Source organism: Aquila chrysaetos, chromosome 16 (assembly GCF_900496995.4).
Source record: "Aquila chrysaetos chrysaetos chromosome 16, bAquChr1.4, whole genome shotgun sequence".
Lineage (NCBI taxonomy): Eukaryota > Metazoa > Chordata > Aves > Accipitriformes > Accipitridae > Aquila > Aquila chrysaetos.
Window position 1 is genome coordinate 29,864,443 of NC_044019.1, and position 19,722 is coordinate 29,884,164.

Genomic DNA, 19,722 nt, shown 5'->3' on the forward strand with positions numbered 1-19,722 from the left:
CTCTTCCATCTATCCCTGAAAGCAAGCAAGAACAGACTTACAAACTTGCTCTGTCCTCCTATTCACGAGCGAAATCAGCTAAGGGAGTAATCAATTTAGTTGGACATAATATCTATCTGTTCAGAGATCTTTTACAATTAAAGCAGAGAATGACTTTGATGTCCGTATCAAAAGTAAGAACCAGGTAGTTGTAAGACAGGAGTATATAGGCATTAAGAACATTTGGTGTAATATCAATCAGCCTACAATACACAAATCTATTCTAAAGGTACTAAATACATCAAACGTCCAACACAACTCTCACATGTTTCTATATTCCTAAGCAGTGCCTACAAGGAAAGCACAGCCAGAGATCAGTCCCGCTGCACAAAGGGGGACTTGTCTGTGTAGCCCTGATCAAATCTCAGTTCTGTTTCGACCAGCTCTGCGAAGATGGCTCTCTCGGGACCAGCTGACTTCCAAGAGCAAGCGACTACAATAACAGCTTTGTATCAAATCTAATGTCAAGAAGACCCAAGAGATCCATGAAAGGACTCTCCTTCATATTTGGGCAGATCCCAAAGCTAGTCCCAGACATAGTCCCAGACACTTACTGCTTTCTCTATCATTCTTGACAAACCACTTACTATCATGCTGCCAAAGCCTTCAAACCATCCAGCCACAAAATGCTCCGAAGCTGCAGCCAGTCACGCTCCACTCAGTGTTGCCTTCGCCAGCCCTCAGAAATCCCTTCTCGTTCACAGTTATTTTCTTTGTTTGTTGCTTTAAAATGTCAGTCATGACTGCAATAACTACGAAGGCACAGAGAGGGGAAAAAAAGTTTTACTTGCAACGATGATTGTATGCAAAGTATCTTGCCTTGCTGGACAAGCATCACACCTTAAAGCCAATAAAACAGAGAATGATTTGTGCAACAGAAGCAAATAATACAACATAGAGAACAATGAATAAACACCAAAACCCAGCACAACTGCATCTTAAGTAATCCAAAAGCATTAAGTGGCAATTGATAAAACAGAAAATTACAGTAAACGTGAAATAACGCACACAGAAAAAAATGCAGCTGTAACAAGACCTATACAATCACAGGCTTCACACAGCCTGTATCACACAGAAGGGACATTAAAATCACTGGGAATATTTCTATTAAAATGTCGATTTAGTATGTTGTGGAAAAGAAAAAGCTAGGTCGTCAAATCAAAACCAAAAAAAAGCTTTAAAACCTCTACAGGCAATTTCAAACAGAGTAAGCAGGTTTTTTTCTACACAGAGCATGTTAAATTATGGGATCAGTACCAGAGGATGGTATGGAAATGGAAGGAACCAAGTGGCTAAAACAAGATTACACAAACTCATGGAGACTAGCTCCATCACGGGCTATGAACTCACCTCTGCATTTCTCCCTGCTGGAGGTAAGGATGGCACACTGAAGGAAAGTGATGACTGTATTCTGACAAGGTTTTTTTGTATTTTCCTAAACATTGCTACCACAGACAGCATGGTGAACTAAACGTAATTCTGAGCAATGTGTCCATTACTTGAGTAAAGGGAAAACAACCTATAATGTCTTTTGAAACTATGTTTTAACCTACATTTTTCACATACATGTATCTTTTCATGTATTAAGCACCATTTAATGAGCAACAATTTTTTTCTCAGGGTAAATTCAATTAGCATAAAAAGAGACTGCAATCAAAACAGCTTGCGACCATCCCATGACCCATACAGAGCTGGAAAGGGAATAATTTCCTGTTCTATTCATTGTAGAAAAGAATTATTTCTGTGACTGATAAAGGTAGTTACATATTCATTTCCAGTAAATCCCATGCCTCCCACATGCTGCTCTGCTATTTGCTTTCTCCAGCTGCCCTTTCTGCAGCTGCTCTCTAGAATTAAAAGCAAGATGTAGATGTGCAGAAGCCTTACCCTGTTTGGAAAAGAGACAAGTCTAAGAGGACAAGAATTGTGCACTCTTTCACCAAAACCACTGTGGGAAGAGGTGGGCACAGGCTGTAAGACAGGCACTGAGAACATCTCAGCTCAAAAGGCTTAAGATTTTCTACTGGTGACACATGACTAAACATCACATTACAGCCATTAATTCTGCACACTATAAACTCTGAATTACAAAGCTAAGATATCCTGAAGTAGAACCTTGCTTTGTAAAATACCAAATGATTGAGTAGCAAAGTGGCTTACAAACTTTAAGCCTCAGCCTGGCAACTGAAAACCCATTCCTTCAAGATGTTAAGCCAGCAGACAAAGCCAAACACCGTAATCTGCTAGAGATTAGTCACATTGTCTGTCCCAGTATTCTTCCTTCATATCAAAGCTTTAATTGAGAACAGCAATTCATTACTAAGAGCTAAAATACACAGTCTTTTCAAGACAATAAAGGCATTTATTTAGATGTTAGTTGTCCAAACCGATCCTCCGAATAAATTTACTCATCTCAGAAGAGTGCAGATCTTGTTTGGTAAAGATTTTCAGTGTCCTGTTTTCCCGATAATTTCCATTTAAAAAAAAAAAAATCATTTCTCTCTTATTCTATTTTACATGTTGTCAGTCCTTCACAGTTACTGCTGATAAACTCTGTTCATCAAGGAATTCACCAGAATACCAGAAAAGCACATTCCCTTACCTCTACAAATACCTGTACCACTCTACAAACTCTCTTTTGGTGTATTTTTGAAAAAAGGAGAGGAATCCTTTCAATTCCATACATGAGTTGCAAGCAAAGCCTGTTTATGCAGGCTGCTGAAGAGAGCAAGGTACCTTCCCTCTTGCCTACCTCCTTACTGAAATCCCAACCAGCTGCAGCATTTATACAAACACAGCACACCTCGCTAGGCTAAACTGCAGATCATTTCATCTTTTATCATGGGAAAAAAAAAAAATAGTAAAAAAAAGAGCCGTATGCTGCTGTTTCAATTCATTTCAAAGCCAGAGTGCTTTGCAGAGTGACAGGCAGCATCCATGAGCAGAATGCAACAGTGCCAGGTCAGCAGACACTCTCCAGAAGACTGTAAAAGGCTGTCTGGTAAGAACGATGTTTCTACTTACTCCAGAATTAAGATGAATATCAGAACATTGGCACAGCACTAAGCCCACGCTCATGGCCCTAGCTGATTGGGGCAAATATATCAACTCTTGACATAAAGCAAGCATCTCTGTGCAGCAGAGCATTATTGAAATGTCAATAACAGAGTAAAAACCAACAATTAACCCAAGAATGTTGGAGGAACACAAAGGAAAAACCTCATTCATATTTAACATGTAACACTTAAGACTTTGCCCCCACAGCTGTGCAGCTGGCTGTGAGCTTGGCTTTGAAGGATATACACATTACTCTATAGGGGGCTGAAAAGGGGCCAAAGGAAACAGAGGACTCGTGAAAGAAAAGAAAGAGAACCTCACCATTCTGAGCTCTCAAACTCAGGAACTAGCTTTCTGCAAGTTATCTGCGTGAAACATATTCTTTGGCAGCCCATCTACACCCAGCACAGAACACGGTGCTTCCGATATGCATTTTCCCAGGGTCTGCACAATCAAAAGCGCTGCTGACAGAGTTCAGCTCATTTCTGAGTCAAGACACTTGCAGCCTCCCACCCAGGCACACACATGGGCCCAAAAGCCAGCTGCTAAGCAAATTATTGTCTCCCACTTTTAGAAAGGAAAATTGCACAATTCCCAGGAAAGCTTCTAAACAAACTTTCCTTCACTTCACCTTTTCAAAATATACGCACTTAAGCGACGAGTAGCCCAAAGAATATGCAGTTTATTCTGCTAAATTTAGCCTGGTGAACACCAAATGGAGCTCATTGTACTTACTCATCTCAAGCTCATTTTGTCAATAGCTTGATTCTCCAAGCCTCATCCAAAACTTCATCCTTAACTACCACCACCAAAGTTCATCTTAGGTGCAGACTCACAAAAGCCTTGATACAATCTGTTCTTAGTATCCAAAGTTCATTATTCTATCTGGGAGCTTTTGCTCAAGAACTCCTCTGGCCATCTCATCTCAGAGAGAAATTCATAATTAAATTGGCATCAGCAAAGCAAAGTTTATTACTATAATCACAACCAAACCTACCATCTGTCAAGCCATTACTTATGCCAATTAACCAAAGCTGTTAAAAATGGCTTTTTATGGAAAATAACATCAATATGGTATACACCAACCAAGAGCAAATAAGTTTGGTTTTTTTTTTTTTTTTTTAAAGTTTTTAAATGCAGCTTAGCTCACAACAATCTCCAAGTCCTTCTCCTATGCTGCTTAAAAGCAAGAAGCAAAAAGTTACATACCATTGATGGCACTCAGCACTTTGATCCCATTTCTGTAAGGCAATTTCTATCTCTTCTTTCCCTGCAAGTAAGTGGTCAGAGGTAAGAAAGTCAGCCACTTTCTCTCTTAACTTCTTTCTCTGAGGCAGTTAGAGTACAATAATAGAAAGGCATAAAAGTCATATATTTTTTAATTTTATAATACATTTGGCTTGAAAATGTCCCATAAATAAATTTCATACTCTTGCAGTGATATGGAACATCCAAGACCACTTAGAGAGATCACGCAAATTTGTAGTACAGTAGCAAATTGTGTTGACATGTCAACATGGTTTCACCTCATTTGGAAGTACAGTTATCTATAATGAAAACATCTTCCACACCATATTAAGGAAAGTTAATTAGAGCTTTCAGTGGTTTTGTTCTGATGCATTTCACAGCCTCAGATCTAGGACCCGCCCCACTCCCCCCTCTCTCCTCCAAGAACCTGCAGTCTCAAATAGCTGAAAACTAAGCACCTATCGAAGGCTAAATGGACTATGAAAATAAAACTTAGAATTTCATGTTTTAAATGGCTACACTGACTTCCAGAAACAAATACTATAACTGTCTAATATAATTATTAACTAACTATATTTAGTTATATGCATAATAAGTGGAACAGAAATTATTTAGAATAGTATCTTTTGTTGCACATCTTAACTGTAACAAAGATGATTTTTTTGTTTTACTCTGACCCACCTACAATCTTGCAAACAAACCACATTCGAGATAGTGAAGAAGAAGGAAGGAATGAAACTAAATCGATTCCTCTAAGTAAACACACATTTAGCAACACAAAAAATTAAATGCATTACAGGAAAAACTTATTTATCTTAATACCACACAGGACACGGACGATAGGTCTGAGAAACAAACTTTTACACCTTTAACTAGCCTTTGGTCTACTTATACTATCTTTCAAAAAGCAAAAATTTTAAACATACCACTGCAGTAGTGCAAGCTACTCACCATAAAAAAAGATTACAAGGGGAAAAAAAAAATGCACCACATTGTTTGCAAGTGTAGGGTTTATAAATCTGAAGTGTAACGTCGGCTTTGAACATGCTCCTTCCTTTGCCTCAAACACACAATTCCTTACCATCAGATGCGTATGATCTCTTCTCATCTGCGTCTTCTGTGATTTCACACATATCACTATGTGCTCGGGCCAGGCGCCAAAGAAAGTCTTTCTGGTCTGCATACTGCAGTAAAAACATAAATGTTATATATCGAGACCCATTCTGCCACTGACAAAGAGCACGAGAAAGAAAAATCAAGTTGGGGCATATCCTAGAAGTTGCACAGACATTTTTTGAAACCTTAAAAGGCCCCAGCTCTACAAGAACTGCAGCAGAACCACAAAAGAGCAAACTGGACAGCTAACTTTATAATTAAGCTTACAATGCTACACCACTGGTACGGGTCTAATTGTTGCCGCGTTCTAACAAGGAACCCCTCCACTTCAAAGGCCATACTGGGGTCAGTTCTTCAGCAGTCTCCACTAACCTTGAAACACTGGGGAAAAAAAAAATCACCCTAAATCTCACCACTTCATTAAAATTCACAAACTGAATTTTACTTTTTTCATGCTTCAGTCCACATTCAAACAGTTTCACACCCTGCCTCATTCTTAAACCCAGGACAGTACTGTAGGTGTACTGCTAAATTTGGAAGCAGATATGTTCTGACAAAAACAAACTTACTTAAAGAAAAAAGTAGAAAATTAAAACACAACCACCTAACAGTCTGGTTTCTTTTGCAACAGTATTGCAAATAAAAGAAAGTGGGAGAATCACCAGAAAGAAGCATACAAGAGAATTTCAGAAGCAAACAGGCCTGTCATTTCTTCCTTGTGGGAAGGAAAAAAAAAAAAAAAAAAAAAAAAAAAATCTACTTGACAGTAGAACTGATCAAGTTATCTGTTATTTCTTTCCTTCTATTTCTCCTGGAAATACAGAAGCCAAAATGGTTTTGCCCTTTAAAAGGCTGGTAACCCAAAATGTTTTCTTTGCTGGCTATCCAGTACTCTGGTAAACACTAACAGAGGCTGACAGTGCAACTGCAGCAGGCACAGGCATGCCTACACCGGCTGCCGCAGGTCACAACGGCCACAGCAAGACACATTGCAATGCTGGGTGCACCCGCTGCCTGTGGCCAGAGGTATAAGCTAGCTATAGAGTAAATAGCTAGAGTAAAACTATCACTGCCCCTTGCTATGTTCCCACACATCAACAGCAGCACCAATGTCCACTACATCAGGGGATCAATTCACATCGCCAGTATGATATAAAGAAACACATTCTTTAAGGTGGCAAAACACCTGCACCATCTGGATTTCTAATCTCATTAACTAATATATACGTAAGTGTTGCCTAACCCTTCTGTTTGAATATGGAACTTATTATTTCATGAACCACCACACACATGCACTGGGCAGCCCTCAGAAAGACCAAGTTTCCTGAATATAGATCAAGCCATTGCATATGCAATGAGGTAAACATCCTCAAAACGTTTGCTGAGTTTACTGTATACACACAGTACTGTTATTTTACACATGTACAGTGTGTTCACTCAGGGAAAGTGATGACATGATGAGACACAGAGTTCCAAGACAGAAAGCGACTGGGAACCGGCTGCTGCTCTAGCCTGAACAATATTGGCCTTCAGCCCGCTCCCAAGTTGCTCCTGAGGAAGGGGGCCACTGGAAGCTGGCCCAGTTGCTGTGTAGGACCTGGATCCTGCTAAGATATGAAATTTCCTCTTTCCCAGCTATTTAGCTGAAAACACAAATCACTGCTGGAAAATATAAAAAGGCAACCTTTACCGCCAGTTTATTATTCAGCAGCAGCTGGAATCCCTCTCTCTTCTCCTGCTCATCCCCATTGTGCAAGCGGTCAGCCTGCTGCAGTAGCTGACCCAGTTCTTCCTCTAGCGAGGAATCTAAGATTAAAGGCGCTTCATCCTCGTTGACGAGATCCAGGGAATCCCGTCGCGCAGTTCTCACTGTTTCACAGCTCACTTCATCTTCTCCTTCTTCGCTCTCTCTCTCGGACTCCCGGTCGTAATCAGACTCAGCATTGGCTGTAGTGTACCTTTGAGAAAAAAAAACAAAACAAAAACCAACACAAAATTAGTTTGAGGAGATGCTGTGCAGCCTATGACAGTTTTATACATACGGCACAGAAAAAACAACTATTCCTAATAGAGGAAGAGGAGTATCTGAGTTTATCCTGGAGAACACTGTACAATCCAAGGGTCTCAAATAACACACCAATCATTATTTCTCATGTAATATACACAACGTCAAAAAGCTGAAGAAAGAAGGCCCCCCCAAAAGTTAAGTAGAACTCAGTCACAAGTGTCCACATCTCACTTGCACACTGTAACAGCTTCTGTTAGGCCTTCGAACTTCAATGTAAGAGAATTAAACAACTAAGAACAGAGCCAGGACAGTTCAGTTAAATGTATGGATTATAAAAGAGAATTTCAACAAAAAATCCAACATGCTCATCCATGTGGAAAATATAACCTGAGGTTTTTAGCCCGTTCCAGGGAATTTCAGACACAATAGCTGTTTTGGCAGTATCTAGTACCTCCATCATCTTGTCTGAGCGCTAAATATGGAACAGCTTGTTCACACTGACATGTGAAAAGGTGCAAAACAGTAGGAGAGCAATCAAAACTATTTCCCATGAGCAAGAAGTCCAGCAAGGAGACAGCAGATGAGCCACAAAAAGACACCACATGTACAAAAACCTGGGCAATGATTATCTGCTAAATTAGTCAAATGAACCAGGATAAAGCTCAGATCAAAGTTCTGAAAATGGCTAAAATTAAGCTCTCACAAATCATATACAGGCACCTAAGCTGGAAATTTAAAACAGGATTATGTATTGACTGATACCACTGCAGCGGGGTGTCTACTTACAGAACTAATTTTTTTTTTAAAGACAACTATTTGTCCCCCTCACACTTATCTGCAAGCTCTTAACCGAAGAATAAGCGCAAGTCAGCCAGTAATTTAAGAATGTACACTTTTATATTTGGATTTTGTTGATTTATCTGAATAGAAAGCTCTCTTCCTGAAGCAAGCTACTTCAAATCCCATAAACGCTTAATTCTAGGGGATGCTTGCAATTGTTACCCAATTAAACTCTGCCCAAGCCAACTTTACAAGTTCTGCTAGAATTAAAAGTCATTGCAGCCTGGGGGCATTCGGTAACTACATCCACACTCCCTTTTGCCCTGACTGAATTTCTCCTCCGAGGGAGAGCCTCGCGTTCTGTGTGTGAAGCTGCCTTTGTCTGGAGACAAAGATACGTGACCAAAGTCCATATCTGAAGAAAGCAGTTACAGTAATTTGGCCACACATAGATAACAAGACGCATTTGGCTACCAAAGCTTCCACTTTCTGAGAACCATCAATAACACTCAAGCATTTCCCTCTCTGGTAGAGGGTACACAAATACCCTCACTCACCACAGCCTCCAACCCTCATCCAAAAATTTAAAAACGCACCACTTTGCACTGAAGCATTTTAAGACAAGAAATAAAGTAAGATGCAGCCTTATCACTGCAAAGCCAGGAAAGGAAGCACTACAGGACAACATGCTGGAGATTACGTAGGCAGCACTCAATTAATGGATAACGTAGCAAAGTGGTGGTAGGCGACACTGGCATGGCTCCGTTTCAGACTAAAAGCTTCATTTCTTGATGTTTTCTTAAGATTAATGATGTTATTAGTTCTTTAGACTACCTCATTTTTGGTACCTAAACACAAACTCCTCAAATTCTCTTATTTCCCCATCCTAACCTACTGTGCAGCACAGTTGTGGGCTACACAGTTGTGATACTGTCCCACTACAACATTTTACTGGCAGCTGCAAAGATTTCAGTACTTCAGCTGAAAAACACTTTCCACGTTGAAGGCTCCTGAAACACAATATGGTCTTTAAAAACAGGCAGCAATGGATGGCTCCTACACACTTTTTTTCTCCACCACAAAAATGTGTTTTCTCCAAAACAGCTCATAGAAGATGCTGCCAGTTTAAAAAGACAAGTAATACCATACATAACTTCACAAACTCAGAGTTTTCAGGAAGATTAAGGGATTTAGATGTTATCAGCCTGTTTTCTCAATTTTACAATGATGGAAAGTTCTTAAATGTTTTAGTATGTTGAGGCCTCTGGCTAGCACACATCCTGAATGAAACTGAAAACATACTAGCTGGAACAAAAAAGCACCTGGAAAGAGGAGGCAAAGAAGCCCAAAAGACCAAAGCAGTGCCAAAGCAATATAGAGAAATCAAGCAGCCCAAGACCTCTGAGCTCCTGAGTCCTGAAAGTTTGTGATGATTTTTTTAATTGTATATGAAATCGGAGAAGATGCTTATGCCCATGTGGTTTGCAAAATAAAGCTGAAATGTGAGCTGTTCTTGCTGAATTTCATTAAAAGAATACAATTGCCAGAAATGAATACACAGCTGAAATCTATCTGTTGAGAATAGTCTCATTCTTCCTCCCAGTGGCTGCTAAAAAGCTTGAACAGTCTTTTCCAAAATTTACATTTCCTACCCTGATTTTCTACCAGAAATTTTAGTATTTATATCTCTGAAAGACAGTATTGCACACTAAAGGCAGCTGGGCCTGAACAGACTGATATACCTATTTGTATGGGACAAATACCAGAGTGAGAAATTGTATACTATTCGAATTTTTTTTAAATCAGATGAGAGCTGCTTATCCGCTAATTCTCCACACTGGTCATTAAACCTAATTACAGATTTTAAATAAAATGTAAGAACTCCTCCAACCATCGCTAGGTTCCCAATAAAGTAATGAGGTTTTGCAGTGAAATACATCCCTGCTCACCAGTTCACCTGAGGTCCCCTAAGGAGGATGTCTTCTCTGAACGTTGGAACTGTTGTCAGCCTCTATCACGACTTAAAATTTTCTAATGCTTAGATGACACCTAGGGCTGGCATCTGTTGAAAAAGACCACCCTTTTCAGCATGCTTTACAAAATACATTGGCACCCTGATGACTCAATGCATCCATTATTATCTAGATAGCAAGGTCTTGTCTTCAGAACCAACTATATAGTTTTAAAATTTGTTATGCAGCCTTGTTACCTATTACACCACCATGAATCACTTACTCCCTAATTTTGTTTTCATATGAACACCCACTTCAGACGAATGAAGCAGTTCTATAACCTGAATGAGATCACATCAGCTCTTTCCTGCTTCACCAATTCCAACTACTAAAAATAAAATACTAAAATGACACAGGTTTATGGCAGTCACAAAGCCTGCTTTCCTGCAGATCCATGTCCTTTTTTCTAGGAGGCTGCTACAGTAATTGCTGTTTTGTCCACTCATTACAAACCCGTGCTACCAAGTGTCCGTTTGCACCAGCTGACTGGTCATTGACCTGCTACCCAACAGCATGTCAGGTCCAAATTGTGCCTGCCTTGCCCTCAGTGCTATAATTAACTTCTCTCTTTAAATTACATTTCATTTCAACTTCCCTGGGAGAACGTATACAGCCAGTACTGCATGTTTTACAACATACTCGCATACCTCAAAAGCTATAGAATTCGTCTTATTAAGGCACAGAAGTGTTTCATCAGAAAGGCGGCAGTCACATACATGTATGCAGTAGACCTCTTGTTATCTAATATGACAATACTTGCATCTATACTGTAATTTTTACCAATGTTCCTAAACTACAAGGAACTTTTCACCTGTTTTTAAGCTACAAGAACTTAAGCAACACAACTGATCAGTGTGACAAACTGAGAAAAATCCGTAAGAAATACCCTAGCTGAAGACATTTTAGTTAACTGGAATGTATTTTTAACTTTCTGAAGTTTTCCAGACATTCTAAAATATATTACTGTATGGAAATTTTATTTATAAACTCTCACACTCAAGTCCCAGGCTGGACTTCTACCTCCCTTCATCCTGCAAGGTTCCCTAATCAAATCATTGCTTAAGAAAACCCTCAAAAACTATATATATGTTTTTTCTTCCCCCCCTTTCTCTAAAAGTTGGAATTGTTGCACTTCTCTCCATCTGGCCCTGGCAGTAGAAGGCTTAGTGTAATAAAAGCAAATAAAACCAGGTTGACAGACACCTAGTGGGGAAAAAAATCCCTTCCTTTATGTTATAAACTCCTCAGACGTAAGTAATTGGGCACCAAAGCCCATAAAAGCTGCTTCTAACCTGGTGCTCTGCTTACCCTCCTTCACTTTCTCCATCATCCGTATTGGCTGTTCCTGAGCTGGCTGTGAAATAAATTGAACTGGAGCCTGTGGAATCACTTCTTTCCCTAGGAAACGGGAACCGCCTCCGGCGAGTTACCTTCTGGGTTTCTTCCAGATGGGACCTTTGAGGAAGGCAAAGAGAAACAGATAAACATTTGATAGTGAAACGTCTGCTATTTCACTTACCTTCTCTCTAGCAGATTCCGTCAATTTGCTTTATATCCAAAGAATTCACAAGGTGACTTACTCTTGCTTATACAAACATCCCGCTGCCATACACCAAGCATCGTATTGTACAGTTAAAGCACGTCTGACCACAGACTTAGTCCATACACAATCCATATATGCAATCCATATCAAAGGGGTAACCATATCACATGCATTCCTCTGATTTCCTCAATGAACAAAGGAATCCTGAAACATCTTGGAGAATAGAGGACCTTTTACTCTATATCAGAAGTTACCTACAGTTGGCAGCAGTCAGAGAGAAAATAGCAGTAACAAGAGACAAACATTTACAGAACAAATAACCTTTCCAGTCTAGAACATGAAGCAAGTGTCACTACTTGATACTCCATAAGAAAAAAACCCCAGCTCCGGCTAAACATACAATTCTTTTTAAAATTAATCTCAATGGAGGTCAAGATGTAGTGCCAGTGGAAACTAGAGAGACACTTTTTCCACTTTTGGATTTTGAATTTAACGTACTGAGTCATGGCTGCTTTACCATGCTATGGAGTAAATATGTGCAACAGTAGACAAAGACAGAAAGGGGCAGGGTCGATACCTGACATCAGCAATGATTTCTGCAGCTAAGTGCTGCAGGCTGCTCCGTAGCTCCTCCACTTCTTTTCTTAGCTCTGAAATGTTTCTCAACACAAAGTCAAGGCGCTCCAGCACATCCACCTGCTCATCGCGCGTTAGGAGAGGTGCGTACATAGCACCATCTCCCGCCTCTACGGGAACCGGCACGCGGGACATGACTTAAAAGAAAACAAGAGGGGAAAAAGTTCATTAGATGCAAATGGGAAAGGATTTCACATGGGAAGCCTCAGTATAATTTTGTTTTCAGAAGATGGAGGATATGAGGCTTGGTCTCAAGTGTTGCCGCCTGACCTGGCCTGAGGTTTTGGGTTCTTCAACCAGTTTACAGCCCCCTTCTCTGACACTAGCATCTAGCCACACTTAACAGACTGGCAATAGCAACTGGGGGTAAACACAGCTCTTTTAACTACGCTTCTATAAAAATCCGCTTGTAAAATTTTTTTTAAAAGAGCAAAATCCATACTCAATATCACAAAGACTACTGTAGATGAAGAAACTGCTGGGGTTTTTTTAAAGTCCTTACTGCAAGTTAATTTAAATCCTATTCTCTGCACTTCTGTACTAACATCACACTGAAAAACTACACTCTGCTTTACTCCTGAATTGCAATCAACTCAGGAGGCCATCAGCCAGGAAAGCTGGCCAAAAAAGACCTGTTCTTTGAAAAAAAAAAACCAAACCACTCTATTCTTATTCAAGGAAAAAACCCCCACAGAAACCCAAAGAGAAGACATCAGACTTTAAAGAGCAGTTTAGTCACTAAAATGTGTCATTGCCTTCTACTGAACATCTGGAACCTTTATCAGTCTGTCTGATCCTTAAATCTTCCTGCAGGTATAGCATGGTCAACCAGCATGTAAGAACAGATTTACATCTGTGGATTTTAAATACGTTTTCTTGAAAACTCATAAATATTATAAACGTACTACCAGTTAAGTCCATTATTTGAGAAGGAATGCTCTTTTTATATTAAAAGCAACAAAAATGAGAACCACTGTCAAAAAAGCAGCCAGATTCGCGGAAATGAAGGGCTTATCTTCCAGAGTAGCCTGTGTTAACACATCTAAACTCAGAGATAAAAATCTAAGTTGTCTTAAAAAAAGAAGTACTGTAATCTTTTCCCAACTCTCTTTTTGCTTCTCAGAAATTATGCTGTTTGCTCTGCTGTTTTCTCTAGAAGGGGCCGTACCGCAGCCTGTTGTTCCTGAGCACCTGCCCTACTCCCGCAGCATTTGTCGCCGCTCCTGTTATCCCGTCAGCAGAGGACAATCCTCCCCATTTCTGCTCAGGACCTGCTGTTTCAGGGTGAAGTTCGGTGAAACGGGATGCACCGATTCCTGCTATGCTATACGGTCGGTAACCAGGGGCAGAGACTGACCACAGCAATCATTACCAGCCTGTCAAAGCCACGGGGGTCTAACTATTCTCCTGCTCCTGCTGCAGCGCTGGGTCGGTGTATGCTGCGTGCAGCGCGGCAGGAAAAATATGAAGGTACAAGCATCTAAAACCTGGTTCTGCAGCATCACAGGTGAAAACACCTGGTTCTGCAGCATCACAGGTGAAAACAGCGTTTGCGAACCACTCCTGCCCCCACACAGCAGCACAGGCAGGCCTTCGGACACCCCCGAAGAGGTATCCGAGTAAAAATTCCTCCCTGTAAGTAACGTTATTTTAAAATCTGGCCTGCTGAGCCGAACGTGTCTCTCCAGGCGAGCAGCCGGCACTCTGACTGGCGCGGCCCCCCCCCCCGCGCTGCCGGCTTCGTTTTCAGAGCCGGGCCGCCGGGAACGGACGCAGGCGGCTTCGCTTCCCCTTGCCGCGGCTTGTGCGCGGACTCGGAGGGAGAGGAGCGGCCGCGGCGGCCGCCTCAGCGCTCGTAACGGTCCGCAACGTCCGCCCGGACGGAAGGTCGGGACACGGACAGGGCCCGGGCCCGGGCCCGGGGCCCACCGCCGCGCAGGCCCCCCCCTACCCGTCAGCCCGGCCTGCCGCCGCCGCCGCCGCAGCCAGAGCAGGCCCAGGCCGGCTCCCGCCGCCGCCGCTCCCAGCGCCCAGCCCCAGCGCCAGCCCCGGCCCCAGCCGGCCGGGCCCGGCCCGCGCCGCCATCGCGGTCCGGCCGCCCTCCGCCTACTGCCGCCGGCGGCGCGCGGGGCTGACGGGCGGAGGGAGGCGCCCTATGGCGGGCCGCCGCGTCATCGCCGCGCGACGAGGGGCGGGCACCGCCCTGCGGCCGGGGGGCCGCCGAGGAGGCGGAGTGAGCCGCGAGGTGAGACTGCGCTTACACCTGCGCTTACACCCGTACCTGCGCTTACACCTGCGCTTACACCCGTACCTGCGCTTGTACCTGCGCTTACACCTGCGCTTACACCTGCGCTTACACCCGTACCTGCGCTTGTACCTGCGCTTACACCTGCGCTTACACCTGCGCTTACACCCGTACCTGCGCTTGTACCTGCGCTTACACCTGCGCTTACACCTGCGCTTACACCCGTACCTGCGCTTGTACCTGCGCTTACACCTGCGCTTACACCCACACCTGCGCTTACACCTGCGCTTACACCCGTACCTGCGCTTACACCTGCGCTTACACCTGCGCTTACACCCGTACCTGCGCTTACACCTGTGCCTGCGCTTACACCTGCGCCTGCACTTACACCTGTACCTGCACCCGCACCTACACCTGTACCTGCACCTACACCTGTACCTGCACTTACACCTGTACCTGTACCTACACCTACACCTGTACCTGCACTTACACCTGTACCTGTACCTACACCTGTACCTGCACCCGCACCTACACCTGTACCTGTACCTACACCTGTAGCTGCACTTACACCTGTACCTGCACTTACACCTGTACCTGTACCTACACCTGTACCTGCACCCGCACCTACACCTGCACCTGCGCTTACACCTGTACCTGCACCAACACCTACACTTACACCTGTATCTGTGCTTACACCTGCACCTGCACCTACACCTGTACCTACACCTGCACCTACACCTGTACCTACACCTACACCTGTATCTGTGCTTACACCTGTACCTGCACCTGTACCTCTACCTGTGCTTACACCCGCACCTGTACCTGTGCTTACACCTGCACCTACACCTGCACCTGCGCCTGTATCTGCGCTTACACCTGTACCTGTACCTGTGCTTACACCTCCATCTGTGCCAGTGCCTGTACCTGAACCTGTACCTGTAACTACACCTGAACTTGTACCTGTGCTTACACCTGCACCTGTACCTACACCTACACTAACAAACACCTGTACCTACACCTGAACCTACACCTGTACCTGCAGCTGTACCTGTGCCTACGCCTGTACCTACACCTGTACATGTACCTACAACTACACCTGCACCTGTGCCAGTGCCTGTACCTGAACCTGTACCTACACCTGCACCTGTACCTACACCTATACCTGTACATGTACCTACACCTACACGTGTGCCTGTGCCTGTACCTACACCTACACCTGTACCTACACCTGTGCCATTGCCTGTACCTGTACCTACACCTACACCCGTACCTACACCTACACCTGCATCTGTACCTGAACCTTTACCTACATCCACACCTGCACATATACCTGCACCTGAACCTATAGCTACCCCTGCACCCACACCCACACTTGCACCTACCCCCCACTACCCCAACCCCACCAGCTCCGCACCCCAACACAACCGCTCGCACCGCACCACGGCCTCGCTAACCACCCGCCGCAGCACCACCGCCCCACAAAACCGGGACAGCCCCCACCGCGCCGGCACACTGGCCGGCACCCCCCCGGCGCAGCGCAGAGGTGGCACGGCGGTCCGCCTGGTGCTGAGACCGTGGGCCGTTGGGTGGGCTTTGGTTCTGGTGGTATCGGGACAAACACCGCAACTGCCGCTGGCTCTTCACCCGCCGTGACCTGTCCCCGTCCTTTCCGACTGATGAGCGACAGCCACGGGGACACGGCGGCTGCGGTGACAAACCCTTGAAGGCGGGCGTGGAGGGAGCAGGCTGAATTTCTTCACGCGGTTATGACGTACAGCCCTACCGCTCCGGGCAGCGCGAACTCCTGCTCCCGCGGATATTAAAGATGGTATCTGAGTAACCCCGCGCCCCAGCCCTGCTGTTGTTCTTCCCCGTCGCGCTTTAATGAAAGTAATAAAAACAAGCTTTTTTGAAAGAAATAATTTCCGGAAGGAATAGGCGCTTTGCTCCTTCCCTTTAACCCCTTTATACCAGCAGAAAACAACCGCACACCGGTGGGTAGGTGGGTCTGAAATCCCCGTTGGATTTGACGTTCCGTTATTATCTTTTTGCCCCGAAACACGCCAGCCCCGCAAACGAAATGCCCACCCCACCTCAAATTGCGCCGGCGTTTTTGTCATTGTCATTAAACCGTTGTGCAACTGCAGCAGGGATCGCTGCTGGGGGGCAATGCGGTGGTAACGCCCCTTCCCCTTCCATCGCGGATCCTTTTTGCTGGGGCTGTTGGCTGGGGAGGGGGGGCAAATCATGAACCCCCAATGGACTGGCTGGTGGGGACTGGTCGGCGGCGGGGAACAACCCCAGGTCTGGCCTGAAATCCTTACCGGTCCCAGAGCGGCCGCCATCAGACCCACCTTGTGCTGCACGGGAACGTGGGGGGGCACTGGGTAAAATAAACACTGACGTAGACGGATTTAAGGTATTTTCTTTTCTCCACACGCTTTGCTGTTCCTAAAATAACCTTGTGATGGGGTTTTGCCAGGACACCTTGGGCCCGTTTGCTACGGCAGGTCTCCAGCAGACGCGCCGGATGAGATGCTGAGACCAGTGATGCACAAACCAAAGCTCCTCAAGAAGCAAAAGGGGGTTGCACAGGGTTTTTTATCTTCAGCTCTGGGGGGGAAGTCTTTATTTCTCCCATGTGGCATCAAAACGCAGTACAAAAAATCACAGCTTCCTCGTAAAAACAAGTCCACGACTTCATCCCCTGGAGCAGGATCAAGGCCAACAGGTTGCAACAACCCCACGCTGCGGCTCAGTGACTGCTTGAGTAATTGGGGACATCGCTAAGAGGAAAGGCAATGACTTTTATACGCATCGAGTTGTCATGAAGCGCCATACCCTTGCAATATCCACCCTTTTAATGCGGCGAGGGCAGCTCATCCCCCCGAGCGGAGGTGCTCACAGGCAGCTTGGCCCATCAGCCGGCGAGCTCTGGGACTGGAAACGTGCCCCGAGGGATGCTGCCCAGCTCCGGGAGCAGCGACGGGACCGCACGAACCCGGGGACTGTCCCAAACCTCCCTCTTGGCTGGCTGCGGGTTGGACAGCTTCCAGGCGTAAGGGACAAATGTACAAAAAAAAGGTACTCAGGAAAGGCTGAAGCTGCTGAGTGACGTAGCGGGGGTGGAAAATGGTTATTTTAGCGAGCGAACCATTCACAGGACTCGTCGTGGTACAGGGGTCGTAAAGAGCTGCCGGTTCTTGGGTCGAGATTGCAGTATTTTGGGTGGAAGTAAGGTGAAGAAGGTAGGAATGGCCAAATAATTAGCCCAAGACTCTTGGGTTTGAATTCTCTGTTCTACAGTAAATGCAGGGAACGTGTGGGGCAGTTACATTTCTGGAGCGATCCCCCAAACCTGTAGTTTGTAAGAAATTGCTTATACCAGGATTATTGAAACTAGAAATGCCTTTTTCTGGAACAGCCAAAGGAAAAGTAGTGATTCCTTTAACACCCTCTGCAGTGTGTCCATTACTAGCTAAAAAGATGGATTAAACACTTTCTTTTATTACATTGTCCCAAGTAAAGAGCTAATCAGCAGCAGCCTCAGATAACGAACAATACCATTTAATCAGCTTTATCATCCAACCTCTTGGGGATTTCTCCTTGCAATCAGACACAGCGATCAGCAGTTTTCCTGCCTTCCACAGAGCAATTTGCCTTCAAGAAGCAAACCCAGCCCTCAGGTTCAGGGGATGCTTGACCTAAGCTGCTGCCCTCCACCCAGTTAGGAATATTCTGGGCAGGAAACTTAATTGGGTGCTGCAGAAAGAAGGGGGTGTTAATTAGAAAAAGCTGTTGCTGTCAGAAGAGGAAAAATAAGGCTCTTCATATGCCACTTGCCTCTCGTAAGCGTGGGTAACAGGGTGATGATTTCTGGCAGAGCCAAATAACCTTTTTCTTCCTTTTATCTGAATTATTGGGAGAGATTTAAATCCGGCAGCTCCCACTGGCCCCTGCTTCTCTCTGTGTCCGACCAGGGCTGTAGGCAGACTGGTTGGAGCCAGTGCCAAAGGGTAATGAGTTGCTTTCGGATGATGAATGGTACCACTGAAATATATTGCACCACATTTCATAGCTTGCTCTCACGCCACTGCAGGGCTGAGCACGCGGGCTGTCTCCCAGCTTTCAGTATGTCATCAGGAAATTCAATACCGAAATATTGTGTGCAGGCTCTGCTTTCATTTTCTGCCCTTATTCTGCCCCTGCCCCTGAAAGAGCGGTGTATGAGCCAGACCGACCAGCGAGAGCAAGAGCTGGGCAGGCTGCCATGCAGCGAGAACCCTGGCTATATTTTTCTTTAATTTGTGGATAGACCGATGGGTCTGGATTTCGTATCTGTATGATTTTCTGTGGCCAGCGGGATGGTAACCGTGGGACCACACTCACAGTGAGACCACCCGGTTAAGCTCCAAAGGGGTTGGGGATTTTGGGACTCCTGTCAAAATCAAGCACAGCCCAGGTGAAATGCGTGGGAGGCAGCCTTTCCTTTTCATGAATTGGGCAACAGAGGCAATAACGCTTTAATTCATCGCACTAGAAGCCAAACGCAGGTTTGCACTGGAAAATAAGAGTTATGAGTAAACACTCGGACTGTTCCAGCAGCCAGGATTTGGGGAAGACCCTCCTTAGAACAAAAATGATCGAAATGAGCTGATGTATAACCCATGGAGTGAGGTATCCCACACAGAGCTCGAAATGAATATATCCGGATATTTGGGGCACATTTTAGGAAGATGATACCATCAACGTCTGTTGATTATTTTCTTTGATCATGCCAAACCCAACAAACATGTTAATAATAACATTAATGATAATGGTTAGCAAGGTTTGGCTTTGTCAGAGCGTCTCCTTTAGCCTAGCAAGCAGAACTGTTAATTTTCTCCCTTGCTACCTGTTGGAGTTAATCAGTAACTCGGGGCAGCGCAGAGAAACGGGCCCCAGGTCACGCAGGAACGACGCAGCACAGCGCAGTCCAGGCTCTTCGGCACAGGAGCATCCTTCTTCTGCTTTCTCCTGCAGTCATTGATTTCTGAAG

At 44.7% G+C, this 19,722-nt stretch overlaps 1 protein-coding gene across 4 annotated transcripts in view; it reads right to left on the reverse strand.

Annotated features, from left to right (window-relative positions):
• Window positions 1–14,122, reverse strand: part of RMDN3 (regulator of microtubule dynamics 3) — a 42,543-nt gene extending 28,421 nt beyond the window's left edge. For 3 of the 4 annotated variants that reach the window (XM_041129089.1, XM_030038631.2, XM_030038629.2), the window contains exons 1-5: window positions 12,381–14,023; window positions 11,569–11,715; window positions 7,151–7,418; window positions 5,426–5,528; window positions 4,306–4,366 (exon numbers count right to left, since the gene is read on the reverse strand). In XM_041129089.1, coding sequence (XP_040985023.1) covers window positions 4,306–4,366; window positions 5,426–5,528; window positions 7,151–7,418; window positions 11,569–11,715; window positions 12,381–12,574 — 773 coding nt within the window. In that variant the 5' untranslated portion in view covers window positions 12,575–14,023. Of the gene's footprint in view, window positions 1–4,305; window positions 4,367–5,425; window positions 5,529–7,150; window positions 7,419–11,568; window positions 11,716–12,380 lie in introns of all 4 variants that reach the window. The other variant, XM_030038630.2, reaches the window with a different exon arrangement.
• Between the last annotated feature and the right edge of the window lie 5,600 nt (window positions 14,123–19,722).